This window comes from Poecile atricapillus, chromosome 2 (genome assembly GCF_030490865.1).
Source record: "Poecile atricapillus isolate bPoeAtr1 chromosome 2, bPoeAtr1.hap1, whole genome shotgun sequence".
Taxonomy (NCBI): domain Eukaryota; kingdom Metazoa; phylum Chordata; class Aves; order Passeriformes; family Paridae; genus Poecile; species Poecile atricapillus.
This window is the reverse complement of record NC_081250.1, coordinates 153,140,211-153,163,042: the sequence shown is the minus strand read 5'-3', so window position 1 is coordinate 153,163,042 and position 22,832 is coordinate 153,140,211. Positions and strand designations below refer to the sequence as shown.

The window sequence follows — 22,832 nt, the reverse complement described above, 5'->3', positions numbered from 1 at the left end:
CCGATAAATAAAAGATCAGGAGTTGCTTTTGGAAAAGGAAATTTGAAAGGGAAATTGGCCAGAGCCAGAGCCCGACGGGATCCGGTGGCGAATTCCCGGATTCCCAAAGCCCTGGAATTTTTGGGGGCTTTTCCTGGGAATTTTGAGGGATTTTTGTTGGAATTTTGAGTCTGTTTCCAGGGAATTTTGAGGCTGTTTCCTGGGAATTTTGGGGGCTTTTTTTTGTGAATTTTGGGGGCTTTTCCAAGGAATTTTGAGGGATTTTTGTTGGAATTTTGGGGGATTTTTCTGGGAATTTTGGGTCTTTTTCCAGGGAATTTGGGGGCTGTTTCCTGGGAATTTTGGGGGATTTTTCTGGAAATTTTGAGGGCTGTTTCCAGGGAATTTTGAGGCTTTTTCTGGGAATTTTGAGGGCTGTTTCTGGGGAATTTTGAGGGCTGTTTCTGGGGAATTTTGGGGGCTGTTTCTGGGAATTTTTGAAAGGTATTTCCAAGGAATTTTGAGGCTGTTTCCAGGGATTTTTTTGAAGCCGTTTTCAGGGAACTTTGGGGCTGTTTCAGCAGAATTTGGCATTTGTGGAATTTTTTAAACAAGTTGAGGATCCGTTTTCCCACAGATCCGGAATCCCAACGGGATCCATCCCCCTCCCCTTTCTCCCCGGCTTTTCCCTCAGCATTCCAAAGGGATTTACCCTGGGATTAAGGGAATTCTTTCCCCTTTTTCCCCCTGGCCGGACTTTGCCCGCTCCGGGGAGGGAAGAACCCGCCTTGGGAATCTCGCTCCGCCGGAATCCTCCGGAATCCGCCCGGCCCTGCCCTCGGGGGCGGAGGCGCTCCCGATTTTTCCGTTCCCGGAATTCTCCTGGATCCCCTTTTGGATCAATTTTCCCGGAGATCCATTCCCAAAAAAACCCAAAAAACCCCAAAAAATCCAAAAAAATCTGTGATCTCCGGGGTTTTTTTGGGGTTTTTTTTGGTTTTTTGGGAGTTTCCCAACCTTGGGAATTCCGGTTGGATTCCAGGTCAATCCCGGATTAGGAAAACCGGGAAAACCGGCCGTGCCTTGGGCCTCTCCCTGGATTTAACAATCCCAAATATTTTTTTAAATCCTTAGGATTCATCCCACGGCGTCTTCCCAGGAAGAGAAAAAAACCTGGGAATCTTCAAACAAGGAAAAATTCCCACCAAACCATCGGATCCACCGGGAATCCCACCCTCGGAAAGGGGGATTAAAAACAACGGGAAATGCTCCCAAAACCCCGATCCTCTCCGGATCCCGGCATAGAGGGATAAAAACCCGCCGGAAACCGGCGGGGGTGATGCTTCCGGCCCTCATTCCCGAGTTTTTCCCGGGAATTCCGGGATCATGGCGGAGCACCAGGAGCTGCTGGCGGAGATGCCGGCGGTTTCCCGGCTCAGCACCCCGGAGCGGCTCCGGCACGCCCAGAAGCGCCGGGCGCAGCAGCTGCGGAAATGGGCGCAGGCGGAGAAGGAAACGCCGGGAATGGGAGCGGGAAGCGAGCGGAGGAGGAGGAGGAGGAGGAAAAGCGGGAAGAGGGTGACGTTCCCGGCCAGCGTCCGGCTCCTGGAAGCGGCGGCGCGGCGCGACGCCGAGGAAGGTGCGGGAAAAAAAAGGGGGAAAAGGGAAAAAAAAAGGGAAAAAAAAAGGAGGAATTTCCTTCCCCGGGGGTTTGGTGTGGGAAGGAAGCGGGAATGGGAATGGGGAGGTGGAGCCTTGGAATTTCCAGTGGAATTTCCATTGGAATTTCCATTGTGTGTCTTGGAATTTCCACTGGAATCCTTGGAATTTTCATTGGAATTTCCAGTGGAATTTCCATTGGAGTTTCCATTGGGATCCTTGGAATTTCTGTTGGGATCCTTGGAATTTCCATTGGAATTTCCATTGGAATTTCCGTTGAGTGTCTTGGAATTTCCAGTGGAATTTCCATTGGGATCCTTGGGATTTCCATTGGAATTTTCATTGGAATTTCCATTGGAATTTGCAGTGGAATCCTGGGAATTTCCATTGGAATTTCCATTGGGTGTCTTGGAATTTCCATTGGAATTTCCATTGAAATTTCCATTGAGATCCTTGGAATTCCCATTGGGATCCTTGGAATTTCCAGTGGAATTTTCCTTGGAATTTCCATTGGAATTTCCGTTGGGATCCTTGGAATTTTTGTTGGAATCCTTGGAATTTCCATTGGAATTTCCATTGGGATTTTTGGAATTTCCATTGGAATTTCCATTGGGATCCTTGGAATTTTAATTGGAATTTCCATTGGGTGTCTTGGAATTTCCAGTGGAATTTCCATTGGAATTTCCGTTGAGTGTCTTGGAATTTCCATTGGAATTTCCATTGGGATTTTTGGAATTTCCATTGGAATTTCCATTGGAATCCTTGAAATTTCCAGTGGAATTTCCATTGGGTATCTTACAATTTCCAGTGGAATTTCCATTGGAATTTCCAGTGGAATCATTGGAATTTCCATTGGAATTCCCATTGGAATTTCTGCTGGGATCCTTGGAATTTCCATTGGGTGTCTTGGAATTTCCATTGGAATTTCCTTGGAATTTCAAGTGGAATCTTTGGAATTTCCATTGGAATTCCCATTGGAATCCTTGGAATTTCCATTGGAATTCCTATTGGGTGTCTTGGAATTTCCAGTGGAATGCTTGGAATTTCCATTAGGTGTCTTGGACTTTCCATTGGGTGTCTTGGAATTCCCATTGGAATTTCCATTGGAATTCCCATTGGAATTTCAGTTTGGATCCTTGGAATTTTCATTGGAATTCCCATTGGAATTTCCATTGGGATCCCTGGAATTTCCACTGGGATCCCTGGAATTTCCACTGGAATTCTTGGAATTCCCTTTGGGATTCTTGGAATTTCCATTGGAATTTCCATTGGGATCCTTGGAATTTCCATTGGAATTCCTGGAATTCCCATTGGGATCCTTGGTGGAATTCCCACTGGGATCCCTGGAATTTCCACTGGAATTCTTGGAATTCCCTTTGGGATTCTTGCAATTTCCATTGGAATCCTTGGAATTTCCATTGGGATACTCCATGATTCCATTGGGATCCTTGGAATTCCCATTGGAATCCCTGCAATTCCCACTGGGATCCCTGGAATTCCCGTTGGAATCACTGGAACTTCCACTGGAATTCCCTTTGGGATTCTTGCAATTTCCATTGGAATTTCCATTGGAATCCTTGGAATTCCCATTGGGATCCTCGGAATTCCTGTTGGAATCCCTGGAATTCCCATTGGAATCCCTGGAATTTCCACTGGGATCCCTGGAATTTCCACTGGAATTCTTGGAATTCCCTTTGGGATTCTTGGAATTTCCATTGGGATACTGCATCATTACAGTGGGATCCTTGGAATTTCCATTGGAATTCCTGGAATTCCAATGGAAATTCCAAGGATTCCAATGGAAATTCCAATGGAAATTCCCATTGGGATCCTTGGAATTTTTCATTGAAATCCCTGGAATTTCCACTGGAATCCGAGGAATTTTCATTGGAATTTCTGTTGGGATCCTTGGAATTTTCATTGGGATTTTTATTGGGATCCTAGGAATTTCCATTGGGATCCCTGGAATTCCCATTGGGATCCCTGGAATTTCCACTGGAATTCTTGGAATTCCCTTTGGGATTCTTGGAATTTCCATTGGAATTTCCATTGGGATCCTTGGAATTTCCATTGGAATTCCTGGTATTCCCATTGGGATCCTTGGTGGAATTCCCACTGGAATCCCTGGAATTTCCACTGGGATCCCTGGAATTTCCACTGGAATTCTTGGAATTCCCGTTGGGATTCTTGGAATTTCCATTGGAATTTCCATTGGAATCCTTGGAATTTCCATTGGAATTTCCATTGGAATTCTTGGAATTCCCTTTGGGATTCTTGGAATTTCCATTGGAATTTCCATTGGAATCCTTGGAATTTCCATTGGAATTTCCATTGGAATCCTTGGAATTTCCATTGGGATACTCCATGATTCCATTGGGATCCTTGGAATTCCCATTGGGATCCTTGGTGGAATTCCCGTTGGAATCACTGGAACTTCCACTGGAATTCCCTTTGGGATTCTTGCAATTTCCATTGGAATTTCCATTGGAATCCTTGGAATTCCCATTGGGATCCTCGGAATTCCCACTGGAATCCCTGGAATTCCCACCAGGACCCTTGGAACATCCCTCCCCTGGGATTCCCCCGGCATTCCCGGCGGGAATTCCCACTCCCTTCCCGTCCCTCCGCAGTCCGGCAGTTCCTGGAGAGCGGGATCAGCCCCGACCTGTGCAACGAGGACGGGCTGACGGCGCTGCACCAGGTATTCCCGCAATTCCCGCAATTCCCGGCCATTCCCGGCCATTCCCGGGAATCCCCGGCGTTCCGGAGCCGGCTCCTTCCCGCCAATCCCGGGAGGATCCGGCTCCTTCCCGGCGCTGACTCCGATCTCCCGGATCCGGGGATTTTCCATCCCAGCTCCATCCCTTCATCCCCTGAATCCCGGTGATCCCAGATCCGGGCGTTTCCCATCCCAAATCCCGATGTTCACGTCCTTCCCATCCTGTTGATTGGTGATCCTGGATCCCAGTGATCCCGAATCCCGCTGATCCCACATCCCAGAGATCCCAAATCCCGGTGATCCCGAATCCCGCTGATCCCAAATCCTGCTGATCCTGAATCCCGGTGATCCTGAATCCCGGAGATCCCAAATCCCAGAGATCCCGAATCCCAGTGATCCCAAACCCAAGCCCTTCCCATCCCAATTATTGGTGATCCGAGATCCCACTGATACTGAATCCCAGAGATCTGGAATCCCGGTGATCCCAAATCCCAGAGATCCCAAATCCAGGCCCTTCCCATCCCATTGATGGGAGATCCCAAATCCCGGTGATCCCAAATCCTGGTGATCCCAGATCCCAGTGATCCTGAATCCCAGAGATCCTAAATCCCAGTGATCCCAAATCCCAGAGATCCCAAACCCAGGCCCTTCCCATCCCATTGATGGGAGATCCCAGATCCCGGTGATCCCAAATCCCAGAGATCCCAAATCCCAGAGATCCCAAATCCCAGAGATCCTGAATCCCAGTGATCCCAAACCCAAGCCCTTCCCATCCCAATTATTGGTCATCCCAGATCCCGCTGATCCTGAATCCCAGAGATCCCAAATCCCAGAGATCTGGAATCCCGGTGATCCCAAATCCCAGAGATCCCAAACCCAGGCCCTTCCCATCCCATTGATGGGAGATCCCAAATCCCGGTGATCCCAGATCCTGGTGATTCCAAATCCCAGAGATCCTGAATCCCAGAGATCCCAAATCCCGGTGATCCCAGATCCCGGTGATCCCAAATCCCAGAGATCCTGAATCCCAGAGATCCCAAATCCCGGTGATCCCAGATACCGGTAATCCCAAATCCCAAGATCCCAGCTCCAGGCCCTTCCCTGCCCCTCTTCCATCCCAAATCCCAGGATCCCAGATCCCGGTGATCCCAAATCCCAGGATCCCAGATCCCGGTGATCCCAAATCCCAGAGATCCCGGATCCCGAGATCCCGGCTCCGCGCCCTTCCCGTCCCATTGACCTCTGGCATCCCAGCACTGCCCTTCCCCTTCCCGTTATTCCTGCCCCGTTCCCAATCCCATTCCCGTTCCCATTGCCCTTCCCGTTATTCCTGCCCCGTTCCCATTCCCGTTCCCATTCCCCTTCCCGTTATTCCTGCCCCGTTCCCAATCCCATCCCCGTTCCCATTCCCATCCTCATTCCCATTCCTGTTCCCATTCCTGTTATTCCTGCCCCGTTCCCAATCCCATCCCCATTCCCATTCCCATTCCCAATCCTGTCCCCATTCCCATTCCTGTTCCTATTCCTGTTATTCCTGCCCCGTTCCCAATCCCATTCCCACCATTCCCATTCCCATTTTCCCATCATTCCCACCTTGTTTTCCCATTCCCATTTTCCCATTCCCACCCCAATCTCATTCCCATTCCCATTATTCCCAATCCCATTCCCACCCCATTCCCAATCTCATTTTCCCATCATTCCCACCATTCCCATTCCCATTTTCCCGCCATTCCCACCTCTCCCGCTGGTCCGGCTGCTCCCAGACCATGGAATCCCATTCCCAATCCCATTGTTCCCATTCCCATTGTTCCCATTCCCAATCCCATTGTTCCCATTCCCATTGTTCCCGTCATTCCCATCATTCCCATCATTCCCAGAGCTGCATTGATGACTCTCTCCCACTGGTCCAGCTGCTCTTGGACCATCAAATCCCATTGTTCCCATTCCCAATCCCATTGTTCCCAATCCCATTGTTCCCAATCCCATTGTTCCCATTCCCAATCCCATTGTTCCCATTCCCATTGTTCCCATTCCCATTCCCATTGTTCCCACTCCCAATCCCCTTGTCCCCAATCCCATTCCCACCATTCCCATTGTTCCCATTCCCATTGTTTCCATTCCCAATCCCATTGTTCCCATTCCCATTGTTCCCGCCATTCCCATTCCCATTTTCCCACCATTCCCATTGTTCCCACTCCCATTGTTCTCATTCCCATTCCCATTGTTCCCATTCCCATTGTTCCCATTCCCATTCCCATTGTTCCCATTCCCAATCCCCCTGTTCCCAATCCCACTCCCACCATTCCCATTGTTCCCATTCCCATTGTTCCCGCCATTCCCATTCCCATTGTTCCCACCATTCCCATTCCCATTGTTCCCACCATTCCCATTGTTCCCACCATTCCCATTCCCATTGTTCCCGCCATTCCCATTCCCATTCCCAGAGCTGCATCGACGATTCTCTCCCTCTGGTCCGGCTGCTCCTGGATTCCGGCGCCGACGTCAACGCGCGCGACGCCGAGCTCTGGACGCCGCTGCACGCCGCCGCCACCTGCGGCCACCTGGGGCTGGTGCGGCTCCTGCTCCAACGGTACCCGGAATTCTGCATCCCGAAATTCCCAATCCCAAAATTATCCATCCCAAAATCATCCATCCCAAAATGATCCCAAAATTATCCATCCCAAAATTATCCATCCCAAAATTATCCATCCCGGGATTCTGCACGCCGCCGCCACCTGGCGGCCACCTGGGGCTGGTGCGGCTCCTGCTCCAACGGTACCCGGAATTCTGCATCCCGAAATTCCCAATCCCAAAATCATCCATCCCAAAATTATCCATCCCAAAATTATCCCAAAATTATCCATCCTGGAATTATCCATCCCGGGATTCTGGACGCCGCAGCCACCTGGCGGCCACCTGGGGCTGGTGCGGCTCCTGCTCCAACGGTACCCGGAATTCCCGGTCCCAAAATTATCCATCCCAAAGTTATCCATCCCAAAATTATCCATCCCAAAATTATCCCAAAATTATCCATCCCAAAATTCTCCATCCCGGAATTATCCATCCCAAAATTATCACGAAATTATCCATCTCAAAATTATCCATCCTGAAATTATCCATCCCGAAATTATCCTGAAATGATCCATCCCAGGATTATCCCAAAATTATCCATCCTGAAATTATCCTTCCCAAAATTATCCATCCCAAAGTTATCCATCCCAGGATTATCCCGAAATTATCCCAAAATTATCCATCCCAAAATTATCCATCCAGGGATTATCCCGAAATTATCCCAAAATTATCTGTCCCGGAATTGTCCATCCCAAAATTATCCATTCCAAAATTATCCATCCTGAAATTATCCCGAAATTATCCCAAGATTATCCATCCCAAAATTATCCCAAAATTACCCATCCCAAAATTATCCATCCAGGGATTATCCCAAAATTATCCCAAAATTCCCTATCCCAAAATTATCCCAAAATTATCCATCCCAAAATTATCCCGAAATTATCCTGAAATTATCCATCCCAGGATTATCCCGAAATTATCCCGAAATTATCCGTCCCGGGATTTGATCCCAAAATTGTCCTTCCTGGGATTATATCCCTGAGTTATCCAGCCTGGAATTGTCCCAAAATTATCCATCCCAAAATTATCCCAAAATTATCCATCCCGAAATTTTCCGTCCTGAAATTATCCATCCCGAAATTATCCTGAAATGATCCATCCCGGGATTATCCCAAAATTATCCATCCAGGGATTATCCCAAAATTATTCATCCCAAAGTTATCCATCCCAGGATTATCCCGAAATTATCCCAAAATTATCCCAAAATTATCCATCCCAAAATTATCCATCCCGAAATTCTCCATCCTGAAATTATCCATCCCGGGATTATCCCGAAATTATCCCGAAATTATCCGTCCCGGGATTGGATCCCAAAATTGTCCTTCCTGGGATTATATCCCTGAATTATCCAGCCTGGAATTGTCCCAAAATTATCCATCCCAAAATTATCCATCCCAAAATTATCCCAAAATTATCCGTCCCGAAATTCTCCATCCTGAAATTATCCATCCAGGGATTATCCCAAAATTATCCATCCCAAAATTCTCCATCCTGAAATTATCCATCCAGGGATTATCCCGAAATTATCCCAAAATTCCCTATCCCAAAATTATCCCAAAATTACCCATCCCAGAATTATCCATCCCAGGATTGCCGATCCCAGGAATTATCCAGGAATTGTGCATCCCAGGATTGCTGATCCTGGATTTTCCCCTCCATCCTGGAATTGTCCATCCCGGGATTGCTGATCCCAGAATTATCCCAGATTTTTCCCTGTATCCCAGAATTTTTGATCCTGGATTTCCCCCCTGTATCCCAGATTTTTTCCCCCTGTATCCCGGAGTTTCTGATCCCAGAATTTCTCCTCCCTGCCAGTGTATCCCAGGGTTTCTGACCCCGGAATTCCCGGTGTATCCCAGGGTTTCTGATTCCCAGAATTCCTGGTGTATCCCAGGGTTTCTGATTCCCAGAATTCCTGGTGTATCCCGGTGTATCCCGGGGTTGTTTCCGACCCCGGAATTCCCAGGATTTCCCCCCGGTGTGGTTTCCGACCCCGGAATTCCTGGGATTTCTCCCTGCTGTGGTTTCTGACCCCGGAATTCCCGGGATTTCCCCCCGGTGTGGGTTCCGACCCCGGAATTCCCGGGATTTCCCCCCCGGTGTGGTTTCCGACCCCGGAATTCCCGGGATTTCCCCCCGGTGTGGATTCTGACCCCGGAATTCCCGGGATTCCCGGGATTTCCCTCCCTTCCCTCCCCCCGGCAGCGGTGCGGACCTGCTGGCGGTGAATTCCGACGGGAATTTGCCGTACGATCTCTGCGAGGACGAGGCCACCCTGGACTGCCTGGAGAGCGCCATGGCCGACAGAGGTGAGAGCGGGGAAACACCCCAGAAACACCCCCAAAAACACCCCAAAATCACCCCAAAAACATCCCAAAAACACCCCAAAAAACCCCAGAAATCATCACCAGAAACAACCCAAAACCACCCCAAAATCACCCCAAAAACAACCCAAAAACACCCTGAAAACACCCCAGAAACACCCCGAAAACAACCAGAAATCATCACCCCCAAACCACCCCAAAATCACCCCAAAAACACCCAGAAATCATCGACAAAAACATTCCAAAAACACACCAAAGTAACTCTGAAAACAACCCAAAAACACCCCAAAAACAACCCAAACTCATCACCCCGAAAACACCACAAAATCACCCCAAAAACACCCTGAAAACAACCCAAAATCACCCCAAAAATCACCCCAAAAACACCCTGAAAACAACCCAAAATCATCACCCCAAAAATACCCCAAAACCACCCCAAAATACACCCAAAACCACCCCAAAAAACAACCCAAAATCACCCCAAAAACACCCCAAAACCAACCCAAAAACACCCTGAAAACACCCCTAAAACAACCAGAAATCATCACCCCAAAACCACCCCAAAATCACCCCAAAAACAACCCAAAAACACCCAGAAATCATCACCAAAAACAACCCAAAACCACACCAAAACACCCCAAAATCATCACTAAAAGCACCCCAAAATCACCCCAAAAACACCCCAAAAACACCCCAAAACCAACCCAAAATCATCACCCCAAAAACACCCAAAAATACCTCCAAAACAACCCAAAATCATCACCCAAAAAACACCCCGGAAACACCCCAAAAACAACCCAAAACCACCCCAAAATCACCCCAAAAATCACCCCAAAAACACCCAGAAATCATCACCAAAAACAACCCAAAACCACACTAAAATCACCCCAAAAACAACCCAAAATCATCACCCCAAAAACAACCCAAAACCACCTCAAAATCACCCCAAAACCACCCAGAAATCATCACCAAAAACAACCCAAAGCCACACTAAAATCACCCCAAAATCACTCCAAAAACAACCCAAAATCATCACCCCAAAAACACCCCAAAATCACCCCAAAAATCACCCCAAAAACACCCCAAAATCACCCAAAAAATCACCCCAAAAACACCCAGAAATCATCACCAAAACCACCCCAAAATCATCACCAAAATCACAACAAAACCACCCCAAAATCCCCCTGAAATCACCCCAAAAACACCCCAAAGACACCCCAAAAACAACCCAAAAAAAACCCAAAATCATCACCCCACAAACAACCCAAAAACACCCCGAAAACACCCCGAAAACATCAACAAAAACAACCCAAAATTATCACCAAAATCACCCAAAAACACCCCAAAAACACCCTAAAATCACCCCAAAATGACCCTAAAAACACCCCAAAAACTCCCCGCAATCACCCCAAAATCAGCACCAAAACCAACCTAAAACCACACCAAAATCACCCCCAAAACACCCCAAAAACACCCCAAAACCACCCCAAAATGACTGCAAAACCACCCCTAAAACAACCAAAAATCACACCAAAGTCATCACCCCAAAATCACCTCAAAACCACCCCAAAAACAACCCAAAATCATCACCAAAAACAACCCAAAATCACCCCAAATATCACCCCACAAACACCCCAAAACCACACCAAAAACACCCTGAAATCAACCCAAAATCACCCCAAAACCAAGCCAAAAACAACCCCAAAAACAACCCAAAATCGTCACCCCAAAAACACCCCGAAATCACCCCAAAAAACACCAAAACACACCAAAATCACCCCAAAATCATCACCAAAAACAACCCAAAAACACCCCAAAATCACCCCAAAAATCACCCCAAAAATGCCCCAAAATCACCCCAAAAACGCCACAAAATCACCCCAAAAACAACCCAAAATCATCACCAAATCACACCAAAATCATCACCTGAAAATCACCTGAAATCACCCCAGAATCACCTGAAATGACCCAAAATGACCTGAAATTACCCAAAATGACCCAAAATGACCCAAAATCCCCTGAATTGAGCCCAATTTCCCCGCAGGGATCATGCAGGAGGTGATCGAGGCGGCGCGGGCGGACACCGAGCGCTCGATGCTCCCCAGAAATCACCCCCAAAATCCCCTGAAATCACCCCAAAATCACCTGAAATCACCCCAAAATCACCTGAAATGACCCAAAATGACCCAAAATGACCCAAAATGGGCTGAATTGAGCCCAATTTCCCTGCAGGGATCACGCAGGAGGTGATCGAGGCGGCGCGGGCGGCCACCGAGCGCTCGATGCTCCCCAGAAATCACCCCAAAATCACCTGAAATCACCCCAAAATCACCTGAAATGACCCAAAATGCCCCAAAATGACCCAAACTGACCCAAAATCACCTTAAATGACCCAAAATGCCCCAAAATGCCCTGAATTGATCCGGATTTCCCCGCAGGGATCACGCAGGAGGTGATAGAGGCGGCGCGGGCGGCCACCGAGCACTCGATGCTCCCCAGAAATCACCCCCAAAATCCCCTGAAATCACCCCAAAATCACCTGAAATCACCCTGAAATGACCCAAAATCACCCAAAATGAGCCAAAATGACCCAAAATGAGCCAAAATTGGCTGAATTGAGCCCAATTTCCCCGCAGGGATCACGCAGGAGGTGATCGAGGCGGCGCGGGCGGGCACCGAGCGCTTGATGCTCCCCAGAAATCACCCCCAAAATCACCCCAAAATCCCCTGAAATCACCCCAAAATCACCTGAAATGACCCAAAATGCCCCAAAATGCCCCAAAATGCCCCAAAATCCCCTGAATTGAGCCGGATTTCCCCGCAGGGATCACGCAGGAGGTGATAGAGGCGGCGCGGGCGGCACCGAGCGCTCGATGCTCCCCCAAAATCACCCCAAAATCCCCTGAAATCACCCCAAAATCACCTGAAATCACCCCAAAATGACCCAAAATCACCTGAAATGACCCAAAATGACCCAAAATGCCCCAAAATGCCCCAAAATCCCCTGAATTGAGCCGGATTTCCCCGCAGGGATCACGCAGGAGGTGATCGAGGCGGCGCGGGCGGGCACCGAGCGCTTGATGCTCCCCAGAAATCACCCCCAAAATCACCCCAAAATCACCTGAAATCACCTGAAATCACCCCAAAATCACCTGAAATGACCCAAAATGACCCAAAATGACCCAAAATGACCCAAAATGCCCAGAATTGAGCCCAGTTTCCCTGCAGGGATCACGCAGGAGGTGATCGAGGCGGCGCGGGCGGCCACCGAGCGCTCGATGCTCCCCAGAAATCACCCCCAAAATCACCTGAAATCACCCCCAAAATCACCTGAAATCACCCCAAAATCACCTGAAATGACCCAAAATCACCTGAAATCACCCCAAAATCACCTGAAATGACCCAAAATGCCCCAAAATCCCCTGAATTGAGCCCAAACTCCCCGCAGGGATCACGCAGGAGGTGATAGAGGCGGCGCGGGCGGCCACCGAGCGCTCGATGCTCCCCAGAAATCACCCCCAAAATCCCCAGAAATCACCCCCAAAATCCCCAGAAATGACCCAAAATCACCTGAAATCACCCCAAAATCACCTGAAATCACCCCAAAATGCCCCAAAATGCCCCAAAATGCCCCAAAATGCCCCAAAATGCCCTGAATTGAGGCGGATTTCCCCGCAGGGATCACGCAGGAGGTGATCGAGGCGGCGCGGGCGGGCACCGAGCGCTCGATGCTCCCCAGAAATCACCCCCAAAATCACCTGAAATCACCCCAAAATCACCTGAAATCACCCCAAAATCACCTGAAATCACCCCAAAATCACCCAAAATGCCCCAAAATGCCCCAAAATGCCCTGAATTGAGCCGGATTTCCCTGCAGGGATCACGCAGGAGGTGATCGAGGCGGCGCGGGCGGCCACCGAGCGCTCGATGCTCCCCAGAAATCACCCCCAAAATCACCCCAAAATCCCCTGAAATCACCCCAAAATCACCTGAAATGACCCAAAATGACCCAAAATGCCCCAAAATGATCCAAAATCCCCTGAATTGAGCCCAATTTCCCTGCAGGGATCACGCAGGAGGTGATCGAGGCGGCGCGGGCGGCCACCGAGCGCTCGATGCTCCCCAGAAATCACCCCCAAAATCCCCTGAAATCACCCCAAAATCACCTGAAATCACCTCAAAATCACCTGAAATCACCCAAAATGACCCAAAATCACCTGAAATGACCCAAAATGACCCAAAATGGGCTGAACTGAGCCCAATTTCCCTGCAGGGATCCCACAGGAGGTGATCGAGGCGGCGCGGGCGGGCACCGAGCGCTCGATGCTCCCCAGAAATCACCCCCAAAATCACCCCAAAATCCCCTGAAATCACCCCAAAATCACCTGAAATCACCCCAAAATGACCCAAAATCACCTGAAATGACCCAAAATGACCCAAAATGCCCCAAAATGCCCCAAAATCCCCTGAATTGAGCCGGATTTCCCCGCAGGGATCACGCAGGAGGCGATCGAGGCGGCGCGGGCGGGCACCGAGCGCTCGATGCTCCCCAGAAATCACCCCCAAAATCACCTGAAATCACCCCAAAATCACCTGAAATCACCCCAGAATCACCTGAAATGACCCAAAATGCCCCAAAATGACCCAAAATCCCCTGAATTGAGCCGGATTTCCCCGCAGGGATCACGCAGGAGGCGATCGAGGCGGCGCGGGCGGGCACCGAGCGCTCGATGCTCCCCAGAAATCACCCCCAAAATCACCTGAAATCACCCCAAAATCACCTGAAATCACCCCAAAATCACCTGAAATGACCCAAAATGCCCCAAAATGACCCAAAATCCCCTGAATTGAGCCGGATTTCCCCGCAGGGATCACGCAGGAGGCGATCGAGGCGGCGCGGGCGGGCACCGAGCGCTCGATGCTCCCCAGAAATCACCCCCAAAATCACCTGAAATCACCCCAAAATCACCTGAAATGACCCAAAATGACCCAAAATGAGCCAAAATGCCCCAAAATGACCCAAAATCCCCTGAATTGAGCCCAAACTCCCCGCAGGGATCACGCAGGAGGTGATCGAGGCGGCGCGGGCGGCCACCGAGCGCTCAATGCTCCCCAGAAATCACCCCCAAAATCACCTGAAATCACCCCAAAATCACCTGAAATGACCCAAAATGACCCAAAATGCCCCAAAATGCCCCAAAATCCCCTGAATTGAGGCGGATTTCCCCGCAGGGATCACGCAGGAGGCGATCGAGGCGGCGCGGGCGGGCACCGAGCGCTCGATGCTCCCCAGAAATCACCGCCAAAATCACCCCAAAATCCCCTGAAATCACCCCAAAATCACCTGAAATCACCCCAAAATGACCCAAAATCACCTGAAATGACCCAAAATGCCCCAAAATCCTCTGAATTGAGGCGGATTTCCCCGCAGGGATCACGCAGGAGGTGATCGAGGCGGCGCGGGCGGGCACCGAGCGCTCGATGCTCCCCAGAAATCACCCCCAAAATCACCCCAAAATCCCCTGAAATCACCTGAAATCACCCCAAAATCACCTGAAATGACCCAAAATGACCCAAAATGACCCAAAATGACCCAAAATGACCCAAAATCCCCTGAATTGAGCCCAATTTCCCCGCAGGGATCACGCAGGAGGTGATAGAGGCGGCGCGGGCGGGCACCGAGCGCTCGATGCTCCCCAGAAATCACCCCCAAAATCACCCCAAAATCACCCCAAAATCAACTGAAATCACCCCAAAATCACCTGAAATCACCCCAAAATCACCTGAAATCACCCCAAAATCACCTGAAATCACCCCAAAATGACCCAAAATGCCCCAAAATGGGCTGAATTGAGCCCAATTTCCCCGCAGGGATCACGCAGGAGGTGATCGAGGCGGCGCGGGCGGGCACCGAGCACTCGATGCTCCCCAGAAATCACCCCCAAAATCACCTGAAATCACCCCAAAATCCCCTGAAATCACCCCAAAATCACCTGAAATGACCCAAAATGACCCAAAATGACCCAAAATGCCCCAAAATCCCTTGAATTGAGCCCAATTTCCCCGCAGGGATCACACAGGAGGTGATCGAGGCGGCGCGGGCGGGCACCGAGCGCTCGATGCTCCCCAGAAATCACCCCCAAAATCACCCCAAAATCACCTGAAATCACCCCAAAATCACCTGAAATGCCCCAAAATCACCTGAAATCACCCCAAAATCACCTGAAATGACCCAAAATGACCCAAAATGCCCCAAAATGCCCCAAAATCCCCTGAATTGAGCCGGATTTCCCCGCAGGGATCACGCAGGAGGTGATTGAGGCGGCGCGGGCGGGCACCGAGCGCTCGATGCTCCCCAGAAATCACCCCCAAAATCACCCCAAAATCACCCCAAAATCCCCTGAAATCACCCCAAAATCACCTGAAATGACCCAAAATGCCCCAAAATGACCCAAAATCCCCAGAATTGAGCCCAAACTCCCCGCAGGGATCACGCAGGAGGTGATCGAGGCGGCGCGGGCGGGCACCGAGCGCTCGATGCTCCCCAGAAATCACCCCCAAAATCACCCCCAAAATCACCTGAAATCACCCCAAAATCACCTGAAATGACCCAAAATGCCCCAAAATGACCCAAAATCCCCTGAATTGAGCCGGATTTCCCTGCAGGGATCACGCAGGAGGTGATCGAGGCAGCGCGGGCGGGCACCGAGCGCTCGATGCTCAGGGAGATCCGGGAGCTGCTCCGGGCTGGAGCTGAACTGGACACGCCCCGGGGACACGGAGCCACCCTGGTGAGAGGGGACACTGGGGACATCACTGGGGACATTGGGGACATCCTGGGGACGTCACTGGGGACATGGAGCCACCCTGGTGAGAGGGGACACTGGGGACATCACTGGGGACATCATTGGGGACACTGAGGGGACACTGAGGGGACACTGAGGGGACACGGAGCCACCCTGGTGAGAGGGGACAGTGGGGACATTTGGGGACATCCTGGGGACACTGAGGGGACATCGGGGACACTGAGGGGACATCACTGGGGACATGGAGCCGCCCTGGTGAGAGGGGACATTGGGGACATCACTGGGGACACCAAGGGGACATCGGGGACATCGGGGACATTGGGGACATTGGATACATCACTGGGGACACGGAGCCACCCTGGTGAGAGGGGACAGTGGGGACACTGAGGGGACATCATTGGGGACATTGGGGACACTGAGGGGACACGGAGCCACCCTGGTGAGAGGGGACACTGGGGACACTGAGGGGACATCATTTGGGACATCACTGGGGACACGGAGGGGACATTGGGGACATCCTGGGGACATGATTGGGGACATTGGGGACACCCCGGGGACATCCTGGGGACATTGAGGGGACATCACTGGGGACATTGGGGACATCACTGGGGACATCCTGAGCACATTGGGGACAGTGAGGGGACACGGAGCCACCCTGGTGAGAGGGGACATTGGGGACATTTGGGGACATTGGGGACATCATTGGGGACATTGGGGACACTGAGGGGACATCACTGGGGACACGGAGCCGCCCTGGTGAGAGGGGACATTGGGGACATCACTGGGGACACCAAGGGGACATCGGGGACATCGGGGACATTGGGGACATTGGATACATCACTGGGGACACGGAGCCACCCTGGTGAGAGGGGACAGTGGGGACACTGAGGGGACATCATTTGGGACATCACTAGGGACACGGAGGGGACATTGGGGACATCCTGGGGACATCATTGGGGACATTGGGGACACCCCGGGGACATCATTGGGGACACCCCAGGGACATCCTGGGGACATTGAGGGGACATCACTGGGGACATTGGGGACATCACTGGGGACATCCTGAGGACATTGGGGACAGTGAGGGGACACAGAGCCACCCTGGTGAGAGAGGACATTGGGGACATCACTGGGGACATCCTGAGGACATTGGGGACAGTGAGGGGACACAGAGCCACCCTGGTGAGAGGGGACAGAGGGGACATCCTGGGGACATCATTGGGGACACTGAGGGGACATTGGGGACAGTGGGGACATCACTGGGGACGTTGGGGACACTGAGGGGACATTGAGGGGACACTGAGGGGACACTGAAGGGACACAGAGCCACCCTGGTGAGAGAGGACAGTGGGGACACTGAGGGGACAGTGGGGACATCCTGGTGGGTGTGGGGACATTGGGGGGGGGACACTGGTGGGGGTTGGGGATGCCGGTGACACTGGGGGGGTCAGGGTGACACTGGGGTGACACTGGGGGACACTGGGGGACGCTGGGGGTGACACAGGGGGTGACAGTGGTGACACTGGGGTGACACTGGGGGGGTCACAGTGACACTGGTGACACTGGGGGGGTCAGGGTGACACTGGGGTGACAGTGGGGTGACACTGGGGGGACACTGGGGGACACTGGGGGTGACACCGGGTGACACTGGGGTGACACTGGGTGACACTGGGGTGACACTGGGGGGGTCAGGGTGACACTGGGGTGACAGTGGGGTGACACTGGGGGGACACTGGGGGACACTGGGGGTGACACCGGGTGACACTGGGGTGACACTGGGTGACACTGGGGTGACACTGGTGGGGTCAGGGTGACACTGGGGTGACACTGGGGTGACACTGGGTGACACTGGGGGGGTCAGGGTGACACTGGTGACACTGGGGGTGACACTGGGTGACACTGGGGGGGTCAGGGTGACACCAGGACCCTCCTCATCCCCCAGACCCTTTCACCCACAAACCCCCCCATTCCCCCAGTGTCACCAAAGTGCCACCAGTGTCCCCAAACTGTCCCCAAATGTCCCCAAATGTCCCAAACTGTCCCCAAATGTCACCAAATGTCCCCAAACCTCCCCAAATGTCCCAAACCTTTCCCCAACTGTCCCCAACTGTCCCCAATGTGTCCCCAAATGTCCCCAACTGTCCCCAAACTGTCCCCAACTGTCCCAAACGTGTCCCAAAATGTCCCCAGATGTCCCCAACTGTCCCAAACTGTCCCCAACTGTCCCCAATGTGTCCCCAGCTGCACGTGGCAGTGGCTCATGATTACCAAACCTCCCCAGACATGTCCCCAAATGTCCCCAATGTGTCCCCAAATGTCCCCTGTGTGTCCCCAGCTGCACGTGGCAGCCGCTCACGGTTACCAAACCTCCCCAAATGTCCCAAACCTTTCCCCAACTGTCCCCAAATGTCCTCAAATGTCCCAAACATGTCCCAAAATGTCCCCAACTGTCCCCAAATGTCCCCAAACGTGTCCCCTGTGTGTCCCCAGCTGCACGTGGCGGCGGCTCACGGCTTCCTGGAGGCGGCCGAGCTGCTGCTGGAGAACCGCGCCCGCCCCGACAGCCGCGACGACGACGGCTGGGAACCGCTGCACGCCGCAGCCTGCTGGGGACAGGTCTGGGACTGCCCAAAATACACCCAAATTCACCCAAAATACAGCCCAAAGCCACCCAAAAACACCCAAAATACACCCCAAAATACACACAAAATACACCCCAAAATACACCCCAAAATACACCCCAAAATACACCCAAATACACCCAAAATTCACCCAAAAATACAGCCAAAATACACCCAAAATATACCCAAAATACAGCCAAAATACAGCCAAAATACACCCAAAATACACCCCAAAACACAGCCAAAAACACCCCAAAATACACCCAAAATACACCCCAAAATACACCCCAAATTCACCCAAAATACAGCCAAAATACACCCAAAATACACCCCAAAATACACACAAAATACACCCCAAAACACAGCCAAAAACACCCAAAAACACCCAAAAATTCACCCAAAATACACCCCAAAATACACCCCAAAACACACCTGAAAAACACCCCAAAATTCACCCAAAATACACCCAAAATACACCCCAAAATACAGCCAAAAACACCCCAAATACACGCAAAATACACCCCAAAATACACCCCAAAATACACCTGAAAAACACCCCAAAATACACCCAAAATACACCCAAAATACTGCCAAAATACACCCAAAACCACCCAAAATACACCCAAAATACACCCCAAAATACACCCAAAATACACCCCAAAATACACCCAAAATACACCCAAAATACACCCCAAATACACCCAAAATACACCCAAAATACACCCAAAATACACCCCAAATACACCCAAAATACACCCAAAATACACCCAAAATACACCCAAAAACACCCAAAATACACCCCAAAATACACCCAAAATACACCCAAAATACAGCCAGAAATTCACCCAAAATACACCACAAAATACAGCCAAAATACACCCCAAAAACACCCAAAATACACCCCAAAATACAGCCAAAAACACCCAAAATACAGCCAGAAATTCACCCAAAATACACCCGAAAAACACCCCAAAATTCACCCAAAATACACCCCAAAATACACCCCAAAAACACCCCAAAATACACCCAAAATACACCCCAAAATACACACAAAATACACCCCAAAACCACCCAAAATACACCCCAAATTCACCCAAAATACACATCAAAATACACCCAAAATACACCCCAAAATACACCCCAAATACAGCCAAAATACACCCAAAATACACCCAAAATACACCCCAAAATACACCCCAAATACACCCAAAATACACCCAAAATACACCCCAAAATACACCCCAAATTCACCCAAAATATACCCAAAATACAGCCAAAAATACACCCAAAATACACCCAAAATACAGCCAAAATACACCCCAAAATACACCCCAAAACCACCCAAAATACAGCCCAAAATACACCCAAAATACACCCAAAATACACCCAAAATACACCCAAAATACACCCAAAATACACCCAAAATACACACAAAATACACCCAAAAACCACCCAAAAATTCACCCAAAATACACCCAAAATACACCCCAAAATACACCCAAAATACACCCAAAATACACCCCAAAATACAGCCAAAATACACCCAAAACCACCCAAAAATACACCCAAAATTCACCTAAAACCACCCAAAATACACCCAAAATACACCCAAAATACACCCAAAATACACCCAAAATACACCCCAAAATACACACAAAATACACCCCAAAACCACCCAAAATACACCCCAAATTCACCCAAAATACACCCCAAAAACACCCAAAATACACCCCAAAACCACCCCAAAATACACCCAAAATACACCTAAAATACAGCCAGAAATTCACCCAAAACCACCCCAAATACACCCAAAATACACCCAAAGCACACCCAAAATACAGCCAGAAATTCACCCAAAATACACCCGAAAAACACCCCAAAATTCACCCAAAATTCACTTAAAATACACCCAAAATACACCCCAAAATACACCCAAAAACACCCCAAAATTCACCCAAAAACCACACACAAAATACACCCAAAATACACCCAAAACCACCCCAAAAACTCCCCCCAAAATACACCCAAAATACACCCCAAAATACACCCAAAACCACCCCAAAACACACCCCGAAATTTGCCAAAAATTCACCCAAAATACACCCCAAAAACACCCCAAAATGCACCCAAAATACACCCAAAATACACCCAAAAACACACCCAGAAACACCCAAAATACACCCTAAAAACACACCCCAAAATTCGCTCAAAATTCACCCAAAAACGCCCCCAAAACACCGCAAATACACCCAAAATACAGCCAAAACCACCCAAAATACACCCTCAAATTCACCCCAAAATACACCCAAAACCACCCCCCAAACACACCCCAAAATTTGCCCAAACACACCCAAAAACACTCAAAATGCACCCAAAAATTCACCCAAAATACACCCAAAACCACCCCAAAAACTCACCCCAAAATACACCCAAAATACACCCAAAATACACCCAAAACCACCCCAAAATTCACCCAAAATACACCCCAAAACACACCTGAAAAACACCCCAAAATTCACCCAAAATACACCCAAAATACACCCAAAATACACCCAAAATACACCCAAAATACACCCAAAACCACCCCAAAATACACCCCAAAACACCCCAAAACACACCCGAAAAACACACCAAAATTCATCCAAAATTCACTTATAATACACCCAAAATACACCCCAAAATACACCCAAAAACACCCCAAAATTCACCCAAAAACCACACCCAAAATACACCCAAAATACACCCAAAACCACCCCAAAAACTCCCCCCAAAATACACCCAAAATACACCCAAACCACACCCAAAAATTCACCCAAAATACACCCAAAATACGGCCAAAAACGCCCCTCAAGCACACCCCAAAATTTGCCAAAAATTCACCCAAAATACACCCCAAACACACCCAAAACCACACAAAATACACCCAAAAATTCACCCAAAATACACCCAAAACCACCCCAAAACCACACCCCAAAACCACCCAAAATACACCCCAAAATACACCCAAAAACACCCCAAATTCACCCAAAATACACTCAAAATACAGCCAAAATACAGCCAAAAATTCACCCAAAATTCCCCTTTTTACTCCTTTTTTTACCCGCTGCACGCCGCAGCCTGCTGGGGACAGGTCTGAGAGTGCCCAAAAACACCCCAAATACACCCAAAATACACCCAAAACCACACCCCAAAACCACCCCAAAATACACCCCAAAACACCCCAAAACACACCCAAAAAACACACCAAAATTCATCCAAAATTCACTTATAATACACCCAAAATACACCCCAAAATACACCCAAAAACACCCCAAAATACACCCAAAAACCACACCCAAAATACACCCCAAACCACCCCAAAAACTCCCCCCAAAATACACCCAAAATACACCCAAACCACACCCAAAATACAGCCAAAATACACCCAAAATACAGCCAAAAACGCCCCTCAAGCACACCCCAAAATTTGCCAAAAATTCACCCAAAATACACCCCAAACACACCCAAAACCACACAAAATACACCCAAAAATTCACCCAAAATACACCCAAAACCACCCCAAAACCACACCCCAAAACCACCCAAAATACACCCCAAAATACACCCAAAAACACCCCAAATTCACCCAAAATACACTCAAAATACAGCCAAAATACAGCCAAAAATTCACCCAAAATTCCCCTTTTTACTCCTTTTTTTACCCGCTGCACGCCGCAGCCTGCTGGGGACAGGTCTGAGAGTGAACAAAAATACCCCAAATACACCCAAAAACACCCAAAATACACCCAAAAAACTCACCCCAAAACACCCCAAAAACACCCCAAAACACACACAAAATACACCCCAAAATTCACCTAAAAACACCCAAAATTCACCCAAATGCACATCTCAAAATTCACCCAAAACCCCCCAAAATTCACCCAAAAATACACCCAAAAACCACACCCAAAATACACCCAAAAACACCCCAAAACACACCCAAAACCCACCCCAAAATTCACTTAAAATACACCCAAAATACACCCCAAAATACACCCAAAAACACCCAAAATTCACCCAAAATACACCCAAAATACACCCAAAACCACACCCC

At 49.6% G+C, this 22,832-nt stretch overlaps 1 protein-coding gene across 5 annotated transcripts in view; it reads left to right on the top strand.

Moving 5' to 3' along the window:
• Positions 1–22,832, top strand: part of PPP1R16A (protein phosphatase 1 regulatory subunit 16A) — a 38,600-nt gene that overhangs the window by 1,874 nt on the left and 13,894 nt on the right. For all 5 annotated transcript variants that reach the window (XM_058830079.1, XM_058830076.1, XM_058830074.1 and 2 more), the window contains exons 3-8: positions 1,114–1,618; positions 4,269–4,339; positions 6,802–6,947; positions 9,194–9,297; positions 15,979–16,103; positions 18,609–18,734. In XM_058830079.1, coding sequence (XP_058686062.1) covers positions 1,366–1,618; positions 4,269–4,339; positions 6,802–6,947; positions 9,194–9,297; positions 15,979–16,103; positions 18,609–18,734 — 825 coding nt within the window. In that variant the 5' untranslated portion in view covers positions 1,114–1,365. The remainder of the gene's footprint in view (positions 1–1,113; positions 1,619–4,268; positions 4,340–6,801; positions 6,948–9,193; positions 9,298–15,978; positions 16,104–18,608; positions 18,735–22,832) is intronic.